This window comes from Petromyzon marinus, chromosome 21, assembly GCF_048934315.1.
Source record: "Petromyzon marinus isolate PM22_M1 ecotype Great Lakes invasive population chromosome 21, UKy_Petmar_22M1.pri1.0, whole genome shotgun sequence".
NCBI classification, from domain to species: Eukaryota; Metazoa; Chordata; class Hyperoartia; order Petromyzontiformes; family Petromyzontidae; genus Petromyzon; species Petromyzon marinus.
Window position 1 is genome coordinate 7,680,772 of NC_133687.1, and position 19,141 is coordinate 7,699,912.

Consider the following 19,141-nt stretch of genomic DNA (forward strand, 5'->3'; position numbering starts at 1 on the left):
GAATTACATTGATTCTGATTCTGAAAAGGAAAAAAAATACGTTGCAGGCAATGGCGGAGCCAGGATTTTCAGGTGGGGGGGGGGGAGAGCAGCCCCTCCAGCAATGAAAAATGATAGAGGAGTTGTTAGCAAGCAAGGACTTGTCCCTTGCTTTTTATTCGACGCGTGTGCGGCGATGGCTCAGCCATCGATCGAGGTGGCGAGTTCGAACCGCGTGGTGTGATCGGCATCGCGCTCGCTGAAGGTGTCGATGCCTTCAGGGAAACCGCGTGCCGAATACGCAACTGCGCTCAATTCTGCGAGTCGCTTATAACCGCTTTGCCGTTACTTATTGCCAACTATGAACTCAAGACTATTGTCCTATCATCTCACAGAGTCCCTGGCACGTAATAATATGCTACACAGTGGCAGTGAGGGTCGCAAAATGCCGATTTATTACTAATAAACCCCAATGATCCGATCGAAATTAGGGATTTCGATCGGATAATTGGGGGAACACGTGCCACCCCCCCCCCCCCCACTGGCTCTGCCAGTGGCTGCAGGCAACGTTCCGGGGCAATGGCCCTTCGGGTCAAGGCACCGCTATTGACGAACGTTTTCGAGTTTGTTTTTGTTTTTGCCACGTGTGCTTGTGTGCACCACTGCCCAATACCAGCAGCATCACCAAGTAGTTTAAGTTATAAGGCAGGATGCTTTGTGGAGTTGCGGCACCGTGGTTGTGAACACGACACCCGAGTTCGATTCCCAGCCATGGCTAACGTTGGTTGCGAGGTGAGAGGTGAACTGGTCCGGGCTTCCCCTTCACTAACCTGCGATAGCCTGCGTGGTGAAGTATGGTCAAACAACCCCTGACTGGCACGGCGTGGGGAGGCCTTCAGCAGTGCTGATCTCGTCAAGGGGCGCAAACCACCATCATCACGCGAACTCCGATCATCCTCGCAGCAGCGGCTTTTGACGAAGCCATCGGACAAAGACGGCGATTTTGGATGCGCTTCCGCGGCCGTCTGGAACGCTCTTTCTTCCCGATATTAGGAGCTATGCACTTTTAATCAATGTTGAAAACGAACTTCTTTAGAACTGCTCTTTGTGTTTAGTTTATTGTCCTTCCCACCCCCCCCCCCCGCACCTCCGCACCTCCGATTAGCACGGTTGGCTACGTATGGCTCGGATCGCTTCGCTGAATCGTGGGGACTCCTCGCATTGCAGAGGGGCGCATCATGACCGCTCCTGCCCCCAACATTTTATCGGGACAACTAAGAGCAATTTGTTCATGCGCCCTGGCACCGAGTAGCATACCCACAGTATCCAATACACACACACACACACAGTATCCAATACACACACACACACACACAGTATCCAATACACACACACACAGGTGATTGTGAACACACCACGTTCTGGTGGTGTGCAAGAACGGCTGGAAAATTGACATTTGTCACACACATTGTCTCGCTTATAATTAAAGCAAGTGCAGTATTTAAATGCCAACGTGAAAACTAGAATATATATATAACGTGGGTGCCCAGAACGTATGGCCGAGTAGAGAAGGTCACTGGTTTTACTCATAGGGGAAGGGGTGAGGAGCCTAACGTTCTCCATTGCTTTAGTCCGCACGCTAAACGCTTACAGACACGCCATCTCCATTGGCTGCGAGCTGGGAAATTCTTATCGTGCGGGCGTGACACTGAAGCCCATGTGAAGCGGGCAAAGTCCGCCACCGGATTCTTCGTCGGTGAATGCGGATTGTGTTGCTTTGTGAACGTGCATGTGTCTGTGCATGTGTCTGTGCATGTGTCTCTGTGCATGTGTCTCTGTGCATGTGTCTCTGTGCATGTGTCTGTGCATGTGTCTCTGTGCATGTGTCTCTGTGCATGTGTCTGTGCATGTGTCTCTGTGCATGTGTCTGTGCATGTGTCTGTGCATGTGTCTCTGTGCATGTGTGTCTGTGCATGTGTGTCTGTGCATGTGTGTCTGTGCATGTGTGTCTGTGCATGTGTCCCTGTGCATGTGTCCCTGTGCATGTGTCTGTGCATGTGTCTGTGCATGTGTCTGTGCATGTGTCTGTGTACACGTGTGCGTAGCCGTGGCCTTCATAGGTGCTCGCTAACAGCACTTGCCCCTACAGTCTGTTAAGGCTATATGGGGGATCTTTGTAGCCGTGGCGCAGCAGTTTGCACGCTGCGCTACGAACCCGGCGACCCGAGTTCGATTCCCGCGTACGGCCAGCACCACCAGTGACCGTTATCCGAGCCGGTGCTGGGCCTCCCCTAGGTCGACTCGGCCTCAAAACGAGTGCCTGGTGCGATGCGTTAACATCGCCACTCGGGGACGAAGGTGGCCGGGCGTGGCGCCGGCCACCTACCCCGCTCGTGTGCCGTGCCGGCCTTCATCGGCACTTGCCCCGCCGGCCTGTCAAGGCTACACGGCGGACCTTTGCCTCGGCGCGCGCGTGGCTGCCGCATCCACGGCCGTCGAGGTTTGTTCCCTCGCGCCGTCCTCGTTGCCCCCCAAAAAGTCCCCCGCCGGAGGCCGCGGGCCGGCTCGCACGCGGCCACCGTTGTATCGGCTGCGCGACGCGACTCCGATGAGGTGCGCGAGCTCCTCGTTGCGAGCGTGCAGACACACGTTCACGCGTTGGCGGTCGCGCGTCGGGCAATTCTGTCTTTGCTTACGGCTGAGGGCGAGTGCCAGCAGATATTTCTTGGCACTTGGCTACGAGTGGATTAACATGATGACGGCGATTGCCTGTGTTGCGATCGAAACGTCGTGATTTGTTTTGTTTTCTTTCGTTTCTCACTCCGTGACTTTTACCGAAGGAGCCAAAGAGTGTGGATTCCTGCAGTCGCGAAAGCTTCAAATCAAGATTCGTTGTTGTTGTTGTTGTTTTTTTCAACGCTACTTGGCATTTGCGCAAAGTGACTCCGGAACGTACGTTTGTTTATGTCGCGAGAAGATGCGCATGACTAGAAAATCATGGTTATCGTCGTTGTGGAGGTTTTTCCTAAGAAGGTAAATCAACGGACAATTGTCTTGTGCTTCCCACGCCTGATACGCCACTTGAAAAATGATTGTATATTTTTTTTACACATCTCACCGACCACATGGCCTTCTGGGAGTGAATTTTTTTCTTCCAGCAGTGTTGGTTTAATACAGTACAAGGGAACTCTGCACCGGTCTCAAAATTCAGTGTCTTAAGCGGCAGAGTCCCGGCACGCTTAAAACAATGCTGGTGAATTTGCCAGATGTTTTAGAAATACGGGTCCTAGTTCAATTGCAATGTTAGCCTACGGGTAACATCAGTGGGGAGTGATATCTGAACTGTTCCTGAGCCGCTACCCTTCCCCTTCACCACAAATTGACCAGTGTGGTGAAGTATGGTCAAATTACCACCAGCTTGACCAACGATCCACAAATGCGGAGGGCGATGCACCGCCCCGCTGCTTCCGACACCGGATGTCTGGCTTGACCACCTGAATGTGAAATTATATTTGTTGCACTGCATCTGCAGAGCAAGAAGTCTTTGAGATAAGTTCATAAATGCCATGTGGATATGATATGTATGAGACAATCTGTAGCGTGTATGTGTGCAGGCGATGCTGCATGTGTGTGGTGCCTTGTGTAACTCCGCAGGATTGTGTCTGCGTGTGTGTCTGTGTGTGTGTCCGAGCGTCTGTGTGTGTGTCTGCGTGTGTGTCTGCGCATCTGCGTGTGTCTGCTTGTGGGGAGCAGTAGTGTAGTGGTTAGCGCGCTGCGCTGCGAACCCGGTGACCCGAGTTCGATCCCCGCTCACGGCAACCACCGGTGACGATTGCCTGAACCGGTCCTGGGCCTCCACTAGGTTGACTCAGCCTCAAATGAGTACTTGGTGCGTTGTGTAAACATTCGCCACTGGGGAGACAAAGGCGGCTGGGCGCGGTGCTTGCCACCCACTCTCATGCGCGTACTGTTCCGGCCTTCATAGGCGCTACTCGCGAACAGCACTTGCCCGATAGGTCTGTTAACGCTATATGGGGGGGGGGGGGGGGTGCGCATCTTTGTGTTTGTGTGCGTGCCTTTAGGTGTTAGCGATGTGAGCGAGGGCCACTGCCATGCCGGGGATCGTGGTGTTTCGACGGCGTTGGTCGGTTGGAAGCGACGACCTCGTTCTTCCGGGGATCTTCCTCTTCCTCCTGCACGCCGTGTGGTAAACCCCCCGCCGCCATTCGTCGAGCTCCGCACGCTGCGCGCTCTCAACGATCGACGTCAAACGTTCGGGCGCGCGGCGGTGCGCGCAAAAGCCGTCCCCGCGGCCACTTTAATTTCACGCAGATGTCATGAATCGTTCGGTAAGCAGAAATTGAAGCAAACAACCCCATCAAGGAGAACGGTGCGTGTTTTATCCTTGCAAACGATAACCATGACCCCCATTGTCAACGAGGCATAGCGATATGCCTGAAGAATGGGTATTTAACTAATTACAGATTTGCAGCTTGAATCGCAACCATCGGCGCGGGTGAAGGCAATGGAAGGTGAATGTTGTACAAAGAAGCGTAAAGAGTTGCTTCTCTGCTTGCTGATCTTGTCAAGGAGGATGAACCACCATCACGGGAACTCTGGACATCATCAGCAGCAGTGGCTTTGGCTAACCGTCGAAGAAAGGCGCTCACCGCATCGCGCGCTTTCAGATGCGCCTCCGCGGCCGTCTGGAACTGCTCTTCCTGCCGATATTAGGAAGCCACTGGGAGCTTATGGCACTTTTAAATCATCGTCTAGATTGACAAACTAATTTCTTTGGAACTGTGTGGCCAGGCCGCTTCTGAAAAAAAGATAAATATAGCTCAGTGGGCCTTACCCGGTACAATAAAAATTCGTGTAGTTTTTGTCTCAGTTGGGATGTGTTGACGCGCAAAACCCCCAAGATGTAGCGCTCTCATGCATATTGCGGTTCTCGGCACCGATACCGGACACTGGGGTGTTAAAAATACCTATTATATACATTTCAACTCGTAACGCGCCGCATGCGACTCGCTCGCTCCCGGCGAGAGAGGACGACTCGGAGGCGCCAGGAGGAACCACAGACGAGCGGGAAAGGCAGCAGCAGCAGCAGCAGTCAATTCCCCTCCCCCAAGCTCTGCGGTCCTCTACATACCGAGGTGTTGTCGGCCAATCAACGAGCGTTCATGTACGTGGGAGGAATCCGGAGCATTTGGAGAAAACCCACACGTTCGCGAGGGCGCAACGCTGTATCCCATACGGACAGGGGGAGATGACATTATTCCACACTTTCTGAACCGCCTTTCTCTTGGCGAGCCGGAGTGCGAGCACCTCCTCGACGCCCGCGGCAAGGGGTGCTTTGTACGTACGTGCGTTGGGCTTCTTTCGCACCGTACGTAGCCGACCGTGCTAATCGGAGGCGCCGGGGGGCGGGGGGGGCTGGGGCAGGGACAAATAACCAACCCTCGCCGCTTCCGCATTGCTGGATTACCAGGCCAAGTGCAACGTGTAGCCACCGACCACCGGAGCTTTCCGAAAAGGAAGTTGAAGGCGGTGGTTACGGATGGGTCCCCGTGCGCCTTTGTCACAGGTGTTGGTGTGCCGGTGGGAAGTGAGCGAGTGGAGCGAGTGGGGCGAGTGGGGCGAGTGAGGCTGTTTGTGTCTTGGGCTCGTGATGGGCGCATTGAATGGGGTTGTGAGGCTCAAGTCAAGAGACGTTTGCTGTTTGGCAGGCCGCCCACTCGGCGGCCTAGTAAGAGTGGAGTTCCACTGGGGCGTTCAAATTGTGTCGTGATAACGAGCGTTGGCTGTGTTGTTTGGCAGTCCGGGTGCGTCGTCACTTGAGGAAAGCAACTACGAAAATAATCCTCCCGGGCCCATTGAATGCAGGCGGTGGCACGTCAGGGCGCGGGGAAATTTCATGGAGGGATCGGGTTGGCGAACTTGCAGGTTTGGAAACGGAACATGGCCCGCGGTTTTAAACGTGCGGTTCGAGCGGTGAGCAATCGTTCACGGATCGTGAGGTGGCTTTCGTTACGAGGCCGTAGGATGTCCACCAATTTAGGGCTCTTAAACGAGACGGTGGGAGGCAGGGGGGGGGTGTAAATTGTCCACGGTTGTTGATCGGGCGGGCGGGGGGGGGGGGCGTTGTAAATTCTCGCGTGAAACATTGGCGGCGTTGCTTTGTTGAACCAGCTCAGGCCGCACCTCCCCGTCCGCCCTGCGACGGCGTCGGTGCTCTCATTGGTTCGCGATCGCTCCCAAGCCTCGCGAAAGGTGCTCCCGGCCCGGCAGTCAAGAAACCGCGTTTCTCTCCACAAAACGACGAGCGATCGCCTTCAGAGTGACACGCTCCCTACGCAATCGCTCAAGACGACTTCCCGGGGGGCGGGGGGGGGGAAAAAAGCGACCGCGACGTTGCGTCGCGGATGGTCGCGTCGAATCATTGCCCCCCCCCCCCTCCGCCGCCGACCGCAACCGCCCCAACGGTCGGCCGCCATCGCCACCGCCGTCGGTGTCCGCCGGTCGCCACGGCAAGGGGAAAACGGCGCCCGCGTTACCTCCCTGCGTCACGCGCGTGCTGTCCTCCCCCCCCCCCCCTCCCCCAGGCTCGTGGTGCTGTGCGTGGTGCTGTTCGGCGTCCACTTCGACGCGGGCAAGCTGTGCTCGCCCACGCTCGTCGACCATGGCAGAGGCTACCTGGGGATCCTGCTAGCGTGCACCGTCGCCGAGGCGGCCATGGTGTGGATGAGCATGCGGGGCAGCATACTGTACACGGAGCCGCGGAGATTCATGCAGCACATCATCTACATCCGACTGGGTACGAAGCGAACGCGGGGGCACACCGCGCGAGGAGCGGTCGACCCCCCGGCGTCGCTGTTCGTCGAAAAAGCTTCGTTTGTTATCTGTAAACAGCAACAAAAACAACAACATACATGAGGTCCCTGGGTTCAAATCGTGAGAGCCTCGGCGGCTGTGATTAAATCGGGTGTCTCAAGAGTGCGGTGAGTCGATGGCGTGAGCCCCGGTCGTCAATGACTTTCAGAGACCCATAGACTCGCACAGAGACTTGCACAGAGAGACCCATAGACTCGCACAGAGACTTGCCATAGAGACCTATAGACTCAAGCATAGACTTGCACAGAGATTTGCATAGAGACCCATAGACTCGCACAAAGACTTGCATAGAGACCCATAGACTCGCACAAAGACACTCATAGAGACCCATCAACTCGCACAGAGACTTGCCATAGAGACCTATAAACTCACAGAGAATTGCATAGAAACCCATAGACTCGCACAGATAATTGCATAGAGACCCATAGACTCGCACAGAGACTTGCATAGAGACCCATAAACTTGCATATGGCGAGTTGTGATTCAACCGGGGGTATCTCAAAGTGCCAGATATTTCAAGTTGACAATTACTGCAGAGACACCCATCACATAGGGATGTGTGCACATCACCGTGCCACCACTCCTCAGAGTTATATGAATTTGATACGATAACACAGACAGACAGATAAGGATATGATTGATTGCCGTTAAACAAAAAAAAACCTCATCATTTTTGACATTCAGGTGGCTCAACCACAAAAGGCTTCCCAGTGGAATGTTTTACAGCACGCTTTGTGCGAGCGGGTACATTTCTCGTCGGCAAGACGTCGCCTAATAAACGGATGCCGCTCGGAATGCTGGATGATATGGGTAATGGAGAACCTTCCACGAACTCTGTGGGGCCATGAAGGAACGTGGCAGCAAAATTGCTCCAAAATCATCGTGCGCTGTGGGCAAAGAACACTTAACGATTAAATGGAGAGTTGAGGATCACCGTAGTCGCCTAAAATAAACGAGGATGTTCGATCCTTCGGCGAAAATCCCTTCCGTTCCCAGCGCTCTCCCATCGGCGTTTGTTTGAGCCGGCAAAGCGACCGGGGGGCGCTGGCAAAATGTCGTAGCAACGCGCCGGCGGTAGCGACGACGACGCGTCAAGGGATGCCGTGTTAATAACGGAATGTTTACGTAAGCTTCTTAGATCTCCTGCATCGTAGATCATTTACGAAAGCCGCGTCTTTTAAAAAAGAACAAACAAAAAACCTCAAGTGTTAAAATAATACAATCGGCTGACTTTAAGGCACCGAAGCAGCAGTAACCTAATAAAAAAAAGACATGCCCCACCGAAGCAGGCAAAAACACTTCGGCGGGTGATTCGCACGCACAGGCACGCAACGGGGCTGTGACCCACGCCACCTCCCCACCACCGCCTCGCTTGGCGGCAGAGGGGAATTCAACGAGTGCCCCCCTCGGAGCCGGTCACGTGTCCACCGGAAGCATCGGCGCCGCTGCTACCACCGCACGGGCCGGGAGCAGCGACGGCGTTAGCTTTGCCTCTGTGCTGCCCCGGGGGGTGATTGTCCGCGGCAAGTTGTGGCTGCGGTGGTATCCGCTCGTGCCACACGGCAAGCGGCGCCTGGGTTCGAATCACGTGAACGTACTGGGACACTGGCAGCTGTCCATCCCGCATCGGATTTTGTGTTCCTGTCTAGCGGCATCTAGGCCCGTTTATCCTTGTTATAATCAGCACAGTAACGTAGGCGTGACATTTATGACTTCGTATTTCTAAAACATTTTTCGTCGTCATCATCATCATCATCATCAGGATCCTTGGGGCAGATAGCCCGTTGGTATCCACTGCACATTCTGTGCAGTGGACACCTGCGGGGCTGCCTGTCCACCGCACATGTCACGGAGCGGACGCCTACGCAGTGCCAAAATCTTTGAAGAAATACGGAGGCAATTGTATAGCTGCCTTTCAAACCATTCCTGCAATCTGGGGCCGGGGGCGGCAGCGGGGGGGGCGGGGTACCTCTTAATCTACTGGTAAAGATGGGAAAAAGACAACAAAAGGAGGGGGTTTCCTTGTACAAGTGCCTGCGGTCTTAGCTAAACGTGCCACTTCAAGATGCCCGCAGCGCCGCCGCGGCAGTCGTGCGTGGCAAAAGCCCCGGGAGGAGAGGGGAAAGTTTCAACGCGCGGCGGCCCAAAGGCCCACGACGACTACGCTCGGGGTGGTCGCTCCGCTCGAACTTTTTGCGCGTTCAAAATCCTCGCGAGGCTGGAGCTCGCCGCTCGTGGCCTTGTTTAGCGGCGTGGTTTTTTCGTCTCCCATGGTCGCGAGCGGGGTTCGTGTCCTCAAAATGTTTGTCCGCCCTTTGCCTACGGAGATAAAGGGTAAACATTCCCACCACCACACCCTCCCCCCCCCCGTGTAGCTTTTAACAAACAGTTGGGGCAAGTGTTGTTAGCGAGCACCTATGAAGGCCGGAACGGTACACGAGGGAGTGAGTGGCCAGGAGCTGAGTTTAAACAGACAGGGCCCAATCTGTGTTGCCAAATCAGTCTTCATATGTTGCAGACATTGGCATTCATATCGTCTTTCGTTCTTTCCTTGCTTCTTTCGTACGCCATTTTAAAAGCAACTTACAAAACATGGGGCTGTGCACTTTTAAATCTAGATTGAAAGTAATTTCTTTCCCACCGCACCTCCGATTACCACTGTTGGCTACGTACGGTGCGAAAGAAGTTCAAGATACTGCTGTACATTTCCTCATGATGAGCCACTTCATTGAGCTATCATTCGTGATAGCCAGGTCGCTTCTGAAAAAGAGCTACATGGCTCAGTGGGGCTTACCTGGTCAAATAAAAATCTTTTCATAGTTTAAATAGTTCATTTTATTTGATGCATAGCCTCCGTGCCTCCTGTGCGAGCGTGTACTGGGCAGGGGTCGGTCACGTGGTGCACAGATTCACTTCGCCACAACAGGGCAGTTCTTGTCATTGATCTAAAGCGATCCTCTCCAACATGGTCTCTTCGCTGTCAGTCTGACCTCACAACGCCATGACCAAAGCGGGCGACCGGACTGGCGAGTATTCATTAATGTCATTATCAACACCTCGTTGGGCAGAACTACGTCGTGGACAATTTGAATCACAATTTAAATTAATGCAAAAAGATGAAATTGAACACAAATTGCGAACCGTAAATGTCCCAAGCGCGAGGCCGTTATTTCCCCAGAGATGAAATTAGCATCCAAATATTCTCTTCCTCGTGGAGTAAATTTCCAGGCCCTGCACGTCGGGTCCCTGCGTTGTGGACCGGCGGTGCCACGGCGGCGTTGCCGGCTCGCTGCACGCGGCGCCCGTTAAACTCGGCCGCCTGAGTTCAATTCCCGGCCACGGCTAACGTCACGGATGAGCGAGATTTGAGCCGATCACGGGCTCGTCGGTTTACCGCTCCCCCTCACCCCCCCATCCCCCCAATTCACACTGACCACCGTGATGAAGTATGGTCAGACGGATCCCAATAGCCGGCACGACGGTGGGCGAACTTCGTCCAGCAGTGGCTTTGGCAAAGGGCTGTAAAACAATGACAGGGTGAGGATGGGGTTCCGTATAAACTAAACTATTTTTTACTTTACCACTTCAAGGCCCACTGGGCTACGTAGCTCTTTTTCAGAAGCGACCTGGCCACAAATGATAGCTCAACGAAGTGGGCTTATCATCACGTGGAAATTTATAGCAGCCAAATAAACGTGGGCGGAAAAACTGGAGGACCCGGATAAAAATCCACTCGGCCACAGGGAGAGAGAGAGAGAGAGACATGCAAACTCCAAATATACAGGCATCAAGGGTCAGGATTAAGCCCAGCGATCTCTTGTAAACAAGGCGAGGCAGTTAACATCTCGCCACCGTGATGATGAGCGTGAAAGGAAGAAGGGGGAGTCGAGCGGAGATCATAGGAATAGACCCGAGAGGCCAAGCTGCGTCTACCGTGGTGTCCCTGGCTCGTCCGCACTGCGTTACGCACGCACGTTGAACTTACTTCGCACCGTACGTAGCCAACCGTGCTGATCGGAGGTGCGGAGGAAGGATGACGAACTAAAACACAAAAAGCACTTCCAAAGAAATTCGTTTTCAACCTCGATGTAAATTACGCGATCTAACCCCCCAAAAAAAACCTTTATTATGAATAATACTGTTCGCGAAAGCCTGCGTGCTAAACTCGATTTAAAAGCGCGTAGCTCCAGTGGCTTCCGAATAGTAGCACAAGAATGCACGTGTGTGACTCATTGTTGTGCTGCGGAAAGTACGAGTCGCACCGTGCATGGGAATTTTTCGCGGTCGTCGATCAAGCTTTTGTCTTTCTCCCCGTCGCCGGCATTACCTTGGCGTCGCAAGAAATCTTGCGGATAGCGGCACAGGCGACACGATTAATAAATAACGGTGGGATGACGTAACGCGCGACGCCTTTCGTTGTCATTTTTCGACGTGCGCGCGGCCAAAATGTGACCCCGTGGACGAATGGCAACGTGGCATTTAATTTGTGAAAGCGTTACGTGCGGAGATGTGTTTTATTTACACGCTGGCTCTGAATTTATTCTCGTCTGCCCCCGCCCCGCCCCGCCCCGCCGCGCCCCTCCCCCCCCCCCCAACCTCTTAATTTACGCTCGCAATTCTACGCTCCCGTGGGATTGGCTTCCTTGCCGCCCTGCGTCGTGATTTAACGCGCGGTGAACGAGTTGTTGGGCGCGCGACTTCGGCGTCGTCCCGACTCCGCCGCGGTTCCGGGGCGAACGTTGCTTGACCTCGTTTCTCCTAGATACAAATTGGGTGGGGGGGGAGGGGAGGGGGGCGGTGGGAGGGAAGGGATAAGAGCGGGGGTCCGTGGTGGGAGTATCCGAGATTGAACTTGGTGTCTGATCTGTCACGCACTCCCGTCTGCAAATCCACGGGGATCTGCAGATTACAGGGAGGAGAATCGTAGCAGTCCCCCCCCCCCCCCACCCACCGCTTTCTCTGACCCTGCAGAGAAGAAATGATTTTGGGTGAGTGGGTGGATGATGGATAAAAGGATCTAAAGGTTTTATTTTAAATATCATATCACCACTCCCCCCCCCCACCTCCCCCCCCCCCACCCCCCCGACTTTACGAATTTGCTGTGTCGGCTGGTGCTGGTGGGTTTAGCGACACGTTTTTATTTACACGATCTTACACCCCCCCCCCCCCCAAAAGAAACCCTTGATTGTGATAAATATTGGTCGCAAAAGCCAACTCTACGTGTTGAAACCCGCTTGCCATGTTTGTATAACTTGGCCCTCATTACGGGTACCACGTTCGTTTCGGAGGCCGGTCCATATGTTCCAATGCGGCCGTGTTTTTTTTTTCTTTTCTAGCCCCCCCCCCCGTTGTCCCTCCTCGCACGGACGCGTCGGTCGGCCGGCCGGCCGACGTGGGGACGGGCGAAGGAGCTCGGCCCCCGGCCCTTTGACGTCTGATTTCCGTCCCGCCCGCCCGCCCGCCTGCCCGTTTTCGTTTCAGCAATTCTCGTTGTGGAATTTGTCTACTCCATCGTCGGCGTGGTGTGGATACTCACGTACTACTTTTCCTGCGACGACACCGTGGCACGCAGCGTCACCGCCGGTGAGTGAATCGGAATATTTATTGTTTTCATGATAAAAGGTGTTTTGGGTGAAATCGCGTAAGTATAATAAACGTGTCGTAACCCTCCACCACCCGACACGGCCAATTAGTAAGGGATTTGTCGCGGAAATCATCAGCGAAACGTCGTACTACTCAAATTGTAAGCGTTGTGGATTTACTCTCCAACACACCGGTGGGCTGAAGTAGTAACTCATTGGCCTTTTGTTTACGTGACAAACCCCTTACTAATTGGCCGTGTCGGGTGGTGGAGGGTTACGCCACATTTATACTTGGGCGATCGAACCCAAAACACCTTTTATTATGAATAATATTGGTCGCGAAAGTGTCCTACGTGTTCATCAGATTTATTGTTTACTTGGAGGAATTCGATGAGCTATGAAGGGTCTTTTTTCACATCTGTCCAGTCGGGGAACGGGATCAGAACGTTACAACAACAAACGGTACGAAAACACGATAGGAGTGCAAAGTACAAGGAGTGTGTGGGGAGGGGTCACTTATTTCTTTAGTTCGCTTGCCCATCGATTTAAAGGTGTGCGCATTTATTTTACGTCGTTATCAATATCAACCGTTATTACAGATTCTGCTGACTGAGAGCGCATTCATATTTCCCGTGTCAGAATCAGAATATGTATTGTATACTGGAGGAATCCGATGAGCTATAAAGCTCTCTTTCACAGGGGTAGGATTAAGCGGGATGCTCATGGTGGGGGGGGAGACAGGGGTAGGATGAAGCCAGCCGATCAGAGTCATTGCTCCCGGCGGGGGTGAGAGGAGTGGACCGTGCCATCGCGAGCTGTAAGGGTTGCTGACCCCTTGCCCATACCGGACATCTGTTGAAACAGAGCTCCATGGCTCATCGGATGCCTCCAGCAGACTAAATAAAGATTCCGACCCTGAAAGATTCCGAGGGGTTGTCGTCGGTCACAAGATGTTCAAGTGTACACCACGTGGGCAGGAAGTGGATGATATATTATTTCGCTGCAGCGGTTGAGGCTTAAGCGCCAATGCTAACGAACACCTTCACAGGAATGCTCAGTGGGAGGATAATGTATGATGAAAGTGCCCCGACAGCCCCACCTCCTTCACCTGTGTCATATTACTCTGATCGTCCCCTCCTCCACGTGCGCGAATGCTCCAGAAACCTTGCGTCAGATCTCCTTAGTCAAACTCTGCTGAATGGGAGATCGCTCCTTCTCTGATGCTGCTGCTGCCTGCCTCTGTCTAGAAACCTCCCTCTTCCCTTCGCTGTTTGACTCTCCAACGTCGCTCCCACCCCCCCCCACCTCCCTTCCGCCATTCAAGCCCTGACACGAGACCCGACGATGTATTTTCCACACAGCAATCTCCGTCTCTCTGTCTCTCTCCCGCTACGGAGTCTCCCCCCCACCACCCCCCACCACCCCGACCTTCACCCTCTTCTTCTCGTCTACCAAAAATAACCTCGGGCAAAAAAAACCGAACCGCACCGATGCCCTCTGGGCGTCCCGCGAAAATTCGTGTCGTGCCCCAGCGCGCGCCTCGTCGCCGCCGCCGCCCCTTTGCAGGGCTTGTCGGGACCCGGCAGCGTGTTCAGGCGCTCGCTTCGTCGTCGCGTGCAGCGTCGGACCCGTCCACGCTCGGGGGGGGGGGCAGGGGGGAGGGGGGGGTTGTTCGTCTCTCGGGTCCACTCCGTGCGACCGTCTTCTCGGCCCGCCGTCTAAACCGCGAACTGGGCCCGGCCGAGTGCCGTGGCTTGTCGCTGGGGGCCCTGCCCGTTGGGGCACCGCCCGAGTTTCACTCTCATTAGCGGGGGGTTCATCGCTGATGTTGTGGTTCCCCCCCTCCCCCCCCTCCCCCACATAACAGCTTTACTACTCCCCTCCCCCCCCATCCTCGCCCACCCCCAATTTTAATAAAAGCTGGAGACAGGCTTGATGTGCGTATATGCACCCAGCCCGGCACGGGCATAGCGATGACGTTACCAAGCGTATGAAATGCTGCTCGTCAGGGTTTGCTGCATGTAAATGAAGGCGCGCCGGTGTTATGTAACTGCTGTGTATTGTGGCATCACAAAAACAAACGTGACTTGTGGTCCTTTTGAAATGAGTTGTGTTTCATACCGAGTGTGTCCCTTAATCGTCCATACAGTGTTAAAATTGGCCTGGTTGTTAGATTACAGTTTTGCCCTCATCCTTGGCATCTCGCCTCAAAGGGCAACCACGGTGGCTATGAGATGTTAACTACCTCGCCTGGTATACAGGGAGTCGTGGGCTCGATCCCGACCCTGACGCCTGCTGCTGTATATTTGGAGATTGCATGTTCTCCCCGTGGTCGCTTGGATTCTTCTCCGGGTCCTCCGGTTTTTCCCTCAACATTCAGAATCAACGTCACGCGTTTAGAGCACTTGACCGCTACAAATGTCCGCGTGATGAGCCACTATGTTGAGCTATCATTTGTGGCTAGATCGCTTCTGAAAAAGAGCTGCATAGCTCAGTGGGCCTTACCTGGTAAAATAAAAATAGTAAAAATTTGTATTAATCGAGTGAACATAATCACTCTGCGTGTGCCCAGTATCATCAGATGGTGAAGTCTAAGCAGGTATGAGCCTGGCTAGTACTCAGGATGGGAGGCTCCTCTGTAGTACCACGTGCAGTAGGCGTGGGCTGCAAGGTGGCTACGAGATTGCAGTTAAAGGGCTGGATTATTGAATCTATCTGTACGGAGCTTTTGAGTCTTACCCCCCTTCATGCGTGAGTTTTATTTCAGGTGTTTCCAGTTTCCTACCACGTGCCGAATATTTATTATGCACGATTTGAGTGCATTGGCACGAGACTGAGGAAAGTGGAAATAAAGTAATGATATGTGCAGTGGATACATCCGGGCTATTTGCACCACGGATCGTGATGATGATGTTGATTGGCCAAACATCCCAAATTAGCATGTCCTTCCTGAGGCTTGAGACTCGGTGAGGCTGGCCTGCGTAAATAAAGGCCACGTCACCTTTTTAAAAATAAGGTAATACCTCAGTGGGCTTTGCCTGGTATGATGGGGATGGTTTAGTGTTTTATTTGGATGTGTTTGGGCTATTGTTTACCTTTCTTGTACTTTGCACTCCTATCGTGTTTTTGTACTGTGTGTTGTCGCAACGTTTTTACCCCTGTGTGCCCCTTCTGGACATCTGTGAAAAAAAAGAATTATAGCTTATCGGACGACCCCAGTATTCTGATTTCGCGGCCTTGTCCAGGTTTTTAAAGTTCTGGCCTTGGCGGGTCACTTCAGGATTCCAGAGCTTTGCCTGTTGAGTACTGGCTTGGGCATTTGCCTACGGACATGTTGGCCTTGTGTCCGATGACTGCACGATGAACCGCAAATGTGGCATAAGTATTATAAGTAGATTTTGGTACTGGCAAAGGAGGTCCCATGATGTAGTTGCTCACCCCGAGCTCTCATTACTCTGATCGTGCGTTGTCTTTGTGCTGTGTGACGCCTTTTGGCGTCCTCTGGTCTAACATCGTTTGAGACGAGGCTCAAATGAAAGCTGTCTCTGGTGTGGACCAATCAGTTGCAAGGACAATGCATATATTATCAGAGTAATGTTTTTTTTTGCATTCTGACCACAAGTATATGTGGTTAATGCAGACATGATTTTTTGGTGTTTTAACATCTCAACACAACTGTTTTGTTGCCAGAAAAAATGGGAAAACCTATTCTCTTATAAGCAGATGCCCAACGATTTTTATTTACAGTTCATTTCAAAGGGGTGGTGTTGGTGGTGTAAATGTAGCGCCGGTGAGAAAATCAAATAGAATGCTGCCGATCTCATTAGGTCTCTGAAACCTAAGCGGGTTTGAGCCTGGGCAGTGTTTGTATGGGTGACCGGCTTCCGCGCATAGAGTAGCTGCTGTAGGCTGCCATAGCAGAGTCACGTTGTCAGCAGAAGGCAGTGTGGCGAAAGCCCCATTGTTGGCGCTGTACTTTGATTCGGTGCCTATGCTCCCCACATTCATGAACTTGCACTGATCGACACGGCGTACTAAACCGTCAGTGGGCCAAGTTGCCACGCTTGCACGCGCGACGGGGAGAGTGTGCGGCAGCGGGTAGAGAGCGTGACCGCGATCGGAAGACCCGCACGGCACGCGTAGTCGGTGGATTGACCAGAAAGGGCTGAATTGTATTTTTTTTATTCTATCGGTAAAGTCACTTAGAAGGGAAACAATAAAAATGATGATGATTGCTTGTGTTGCAGTCGAAACTTCGTGAGAATTTTATTGTTTTATATTTTTATTATTTTATTGTTTCCCTTCTACGTGACTTTATCGAAAGAACCAATAATATGAATCCCTGCAGTCACGAAAGCTTTAAATAAAAAATGTATTTTTTGAGTGAAGCTGAACCCACGCCATTTGGGTTCGCACGCGACACTCCCACCCCCCCCCCCCCCCCGCTTGCCGTCTGCGTCCCTTCTTTTGGCAGGGATCGTGACGTGCAACTGGTTTGTGATCATCGGAGTGTGCATCACGCTGACCTGCGTCTTCGACAGCACCGGCAGGACTTTCGTCAAGCTGCAGGCCAGGAAGAGCCGGCAGCGGTCTCTCACGACCTTTAACCTCCGGTGAGAATGTTGATTCACCCCTCTGGGCCAGGATGGCGGTGTTGCGTGGGGTTTTTGGATCTATCTCTCCAGCCGTTTTAACAGCGCTCTGCGAGTCCAGCTGTTTTAGCAGCGACTGATTTGTTGATCGCGGTCGAGAAGAAGGCATGGGCCGATGCTGTCACGACACGCTTCCTTCATCTGCACTTCCATTGTGAGGTAGATGGGCGCAGTGGTGAGTGCTGCGTTATCCAACGCTGTGGTGTCAGACGATTGGTGGATCACGCAGCTTTGCGAAACTGCAAGGTGGTCACGAAGATAGGCAGCATAGCAAATGGGTTATATAATCCCTCTGTGTGTACCTTTTGACCAGTTTCACAATCGATGACACGCCACGGTGTGATGGTGGCCCCGGTGAAACGCGTGAGTGCCATCATCTCAAGGGATTATCTGGGTGAAATATTTCAGTGAACGAATAATGATTACTATTTTCAAGGCTGCGAGTGGCACGAGCTGGCAATTTCAGGGGCTGCACCTTTCCCCTTTTTTACGGCACCTAAGCTTGGAATGACGTTGAAATCCCGCTTTTTATTTTCATTCGACTAGCTCAATGTTTTCCGTAATCCTGGTCGTCTCCACGGACAAGCAAACGTCCGATTTATTTTATGCATGAAACCCCTGAAGGCGCAGGCACTGAAACTACCGCCCCCACCCTCCCGCGCTTCCTGGCGACGGTGTCGCAGCACGCGCGATGCGTGTGCGTGACCTCACGCGCCGTCTCCACTCGGCAAGCAAAAGGGAAACAGGCGAAAGACTCCACGCGATCCAAAATGCCACCGCTAGATTTCTCGCCCACCCATAAAGACAAAGGTCGCCCGTATAGCCTGAACAGACTGTTGGGGCAAGTGCTATTCGCGGGTAGCAGCGCCTATGATGGCCGGCACGGCACGCGAGGGGGGACCGCCTTTGTCTCCCGAGTGGCGATGTTTACACATTGCACGAGGTACATATTTGAGGCTCAGTCGACCTAGGGGAGGCCCAGGACCGGTTCAGATAATCGTCACTGGTGTTAGCCGTGAGCTACCGCTCACCTCACAATGCTGCTGCCAGGCTTCTCACTCACCCACACACACAAATGAGTTCACGTTACCCCAATATTCCAATCCCTCCGCCGGCTCCCAATCCATTCCCATATCATTTTCAAGATCACACTCACCGTGATCAAAATCTCCCTCTCTCCCTTGCATGCATGTATGTATGCATGCTGAACTTCTCTCGCATTGTACGTATCCAACCGTGCTAATTGGAGGTCCATGCAGTGTGCACTCCAGTAACCACGGCTTTCCGTAAAGGCCCCCTAGTCAACCTTCGCGCGCTTGGAGGGCGCTCGCTCATTTTCCTCTCCTGGCCCGTCGTCGTGAACTCCCTTCCACCCCCAGCCTTGCGTGCTGTCCAAGTCCAGGCTTAAGATAATTTTTTTCTTCTGCCTACGACCGACTGCCTCTCTCTCTCTCTGTAAAATAAACATGGCCCGCGGCTTGCCGAGGAAACGTCCTGAAGGTGCGGTTGCATTCGGACGTCGTAGAAATCCAATTGTTATTGTGAGGCTGCCATAAGATTGCATCTCTCGTGGCAGCGTTTGCCCGAGCGCCGGAGCTTGCCCGCCTAATTCTTCCAGTGATCTCTCTGCTTGATGTAAAGACGAGCGCGCTAAGATGGTCCCGATCGTTTCCCGAGTGGGAAGGAATTCCGGGGGATTTTCATGTGCGGCATCTCCGCGAAGACGGTCACCGCATCGTCAACGCGCGGCGCTTTCAGATTGCGCTCCTGCGGCTGTCTGGAACGCTCTTTCTTCTGATACTAGGAAGCCAAGTTACTAAATGCAGATAGACGATTCCCGCAATATAAAAAAATCAATGTTTTCATACATTTTTGCTAACAACGCATGCCCAAGTGTCAAGTTAGTCAATTTTTTTTCCCCTCTACTAATTTATTCCAGTTTAACACGTAGGCTTTCGCGACCAATATCATCCATGATAAATGTGTATTTTGGGTTAGATCACGCACATATAAATATGTTGCTCTCCAACATAT

General features: G+C 53.0%; 1 protein-coding gene across 3 annotated transcripts in view; it reads left to right on the forward strand.

Annotated features, from left to right (window-relative positions):
- DAGLA (diacylglycerol lipase alpha) overlaps positions 1-19,141 on the forward strand; it is a 90,323-nt gene that overhangs the window by 20,587 nt on the left and 50,595 nt on the right. For all 3 annotated transcript variants that reach the window (XM_032958006.2, XM_032958005.2, XM_076068501.1), the window contains exons 2-5: positions 4,062-4,186; positions 6,585-6,796; positions 12,355-12,456; positions 16,930-17,068. In XM_032958006.2, the coding sequence (XP_032813897.2) occupies positions 4,092-4,186; positions 6,585-6,796; positions 12,355-12,456; positions 16,930-17,068 (548 nt within the window). In that variant the 5' untranslated portion in view covers positions 4,062-4,091. The remainder of the gene's footprint in view (positions 1-4,061; positions 4,187-6,584; positions 6,797-12,354; positions 12,457-16,929; positions 17,069-19,141) is intronic.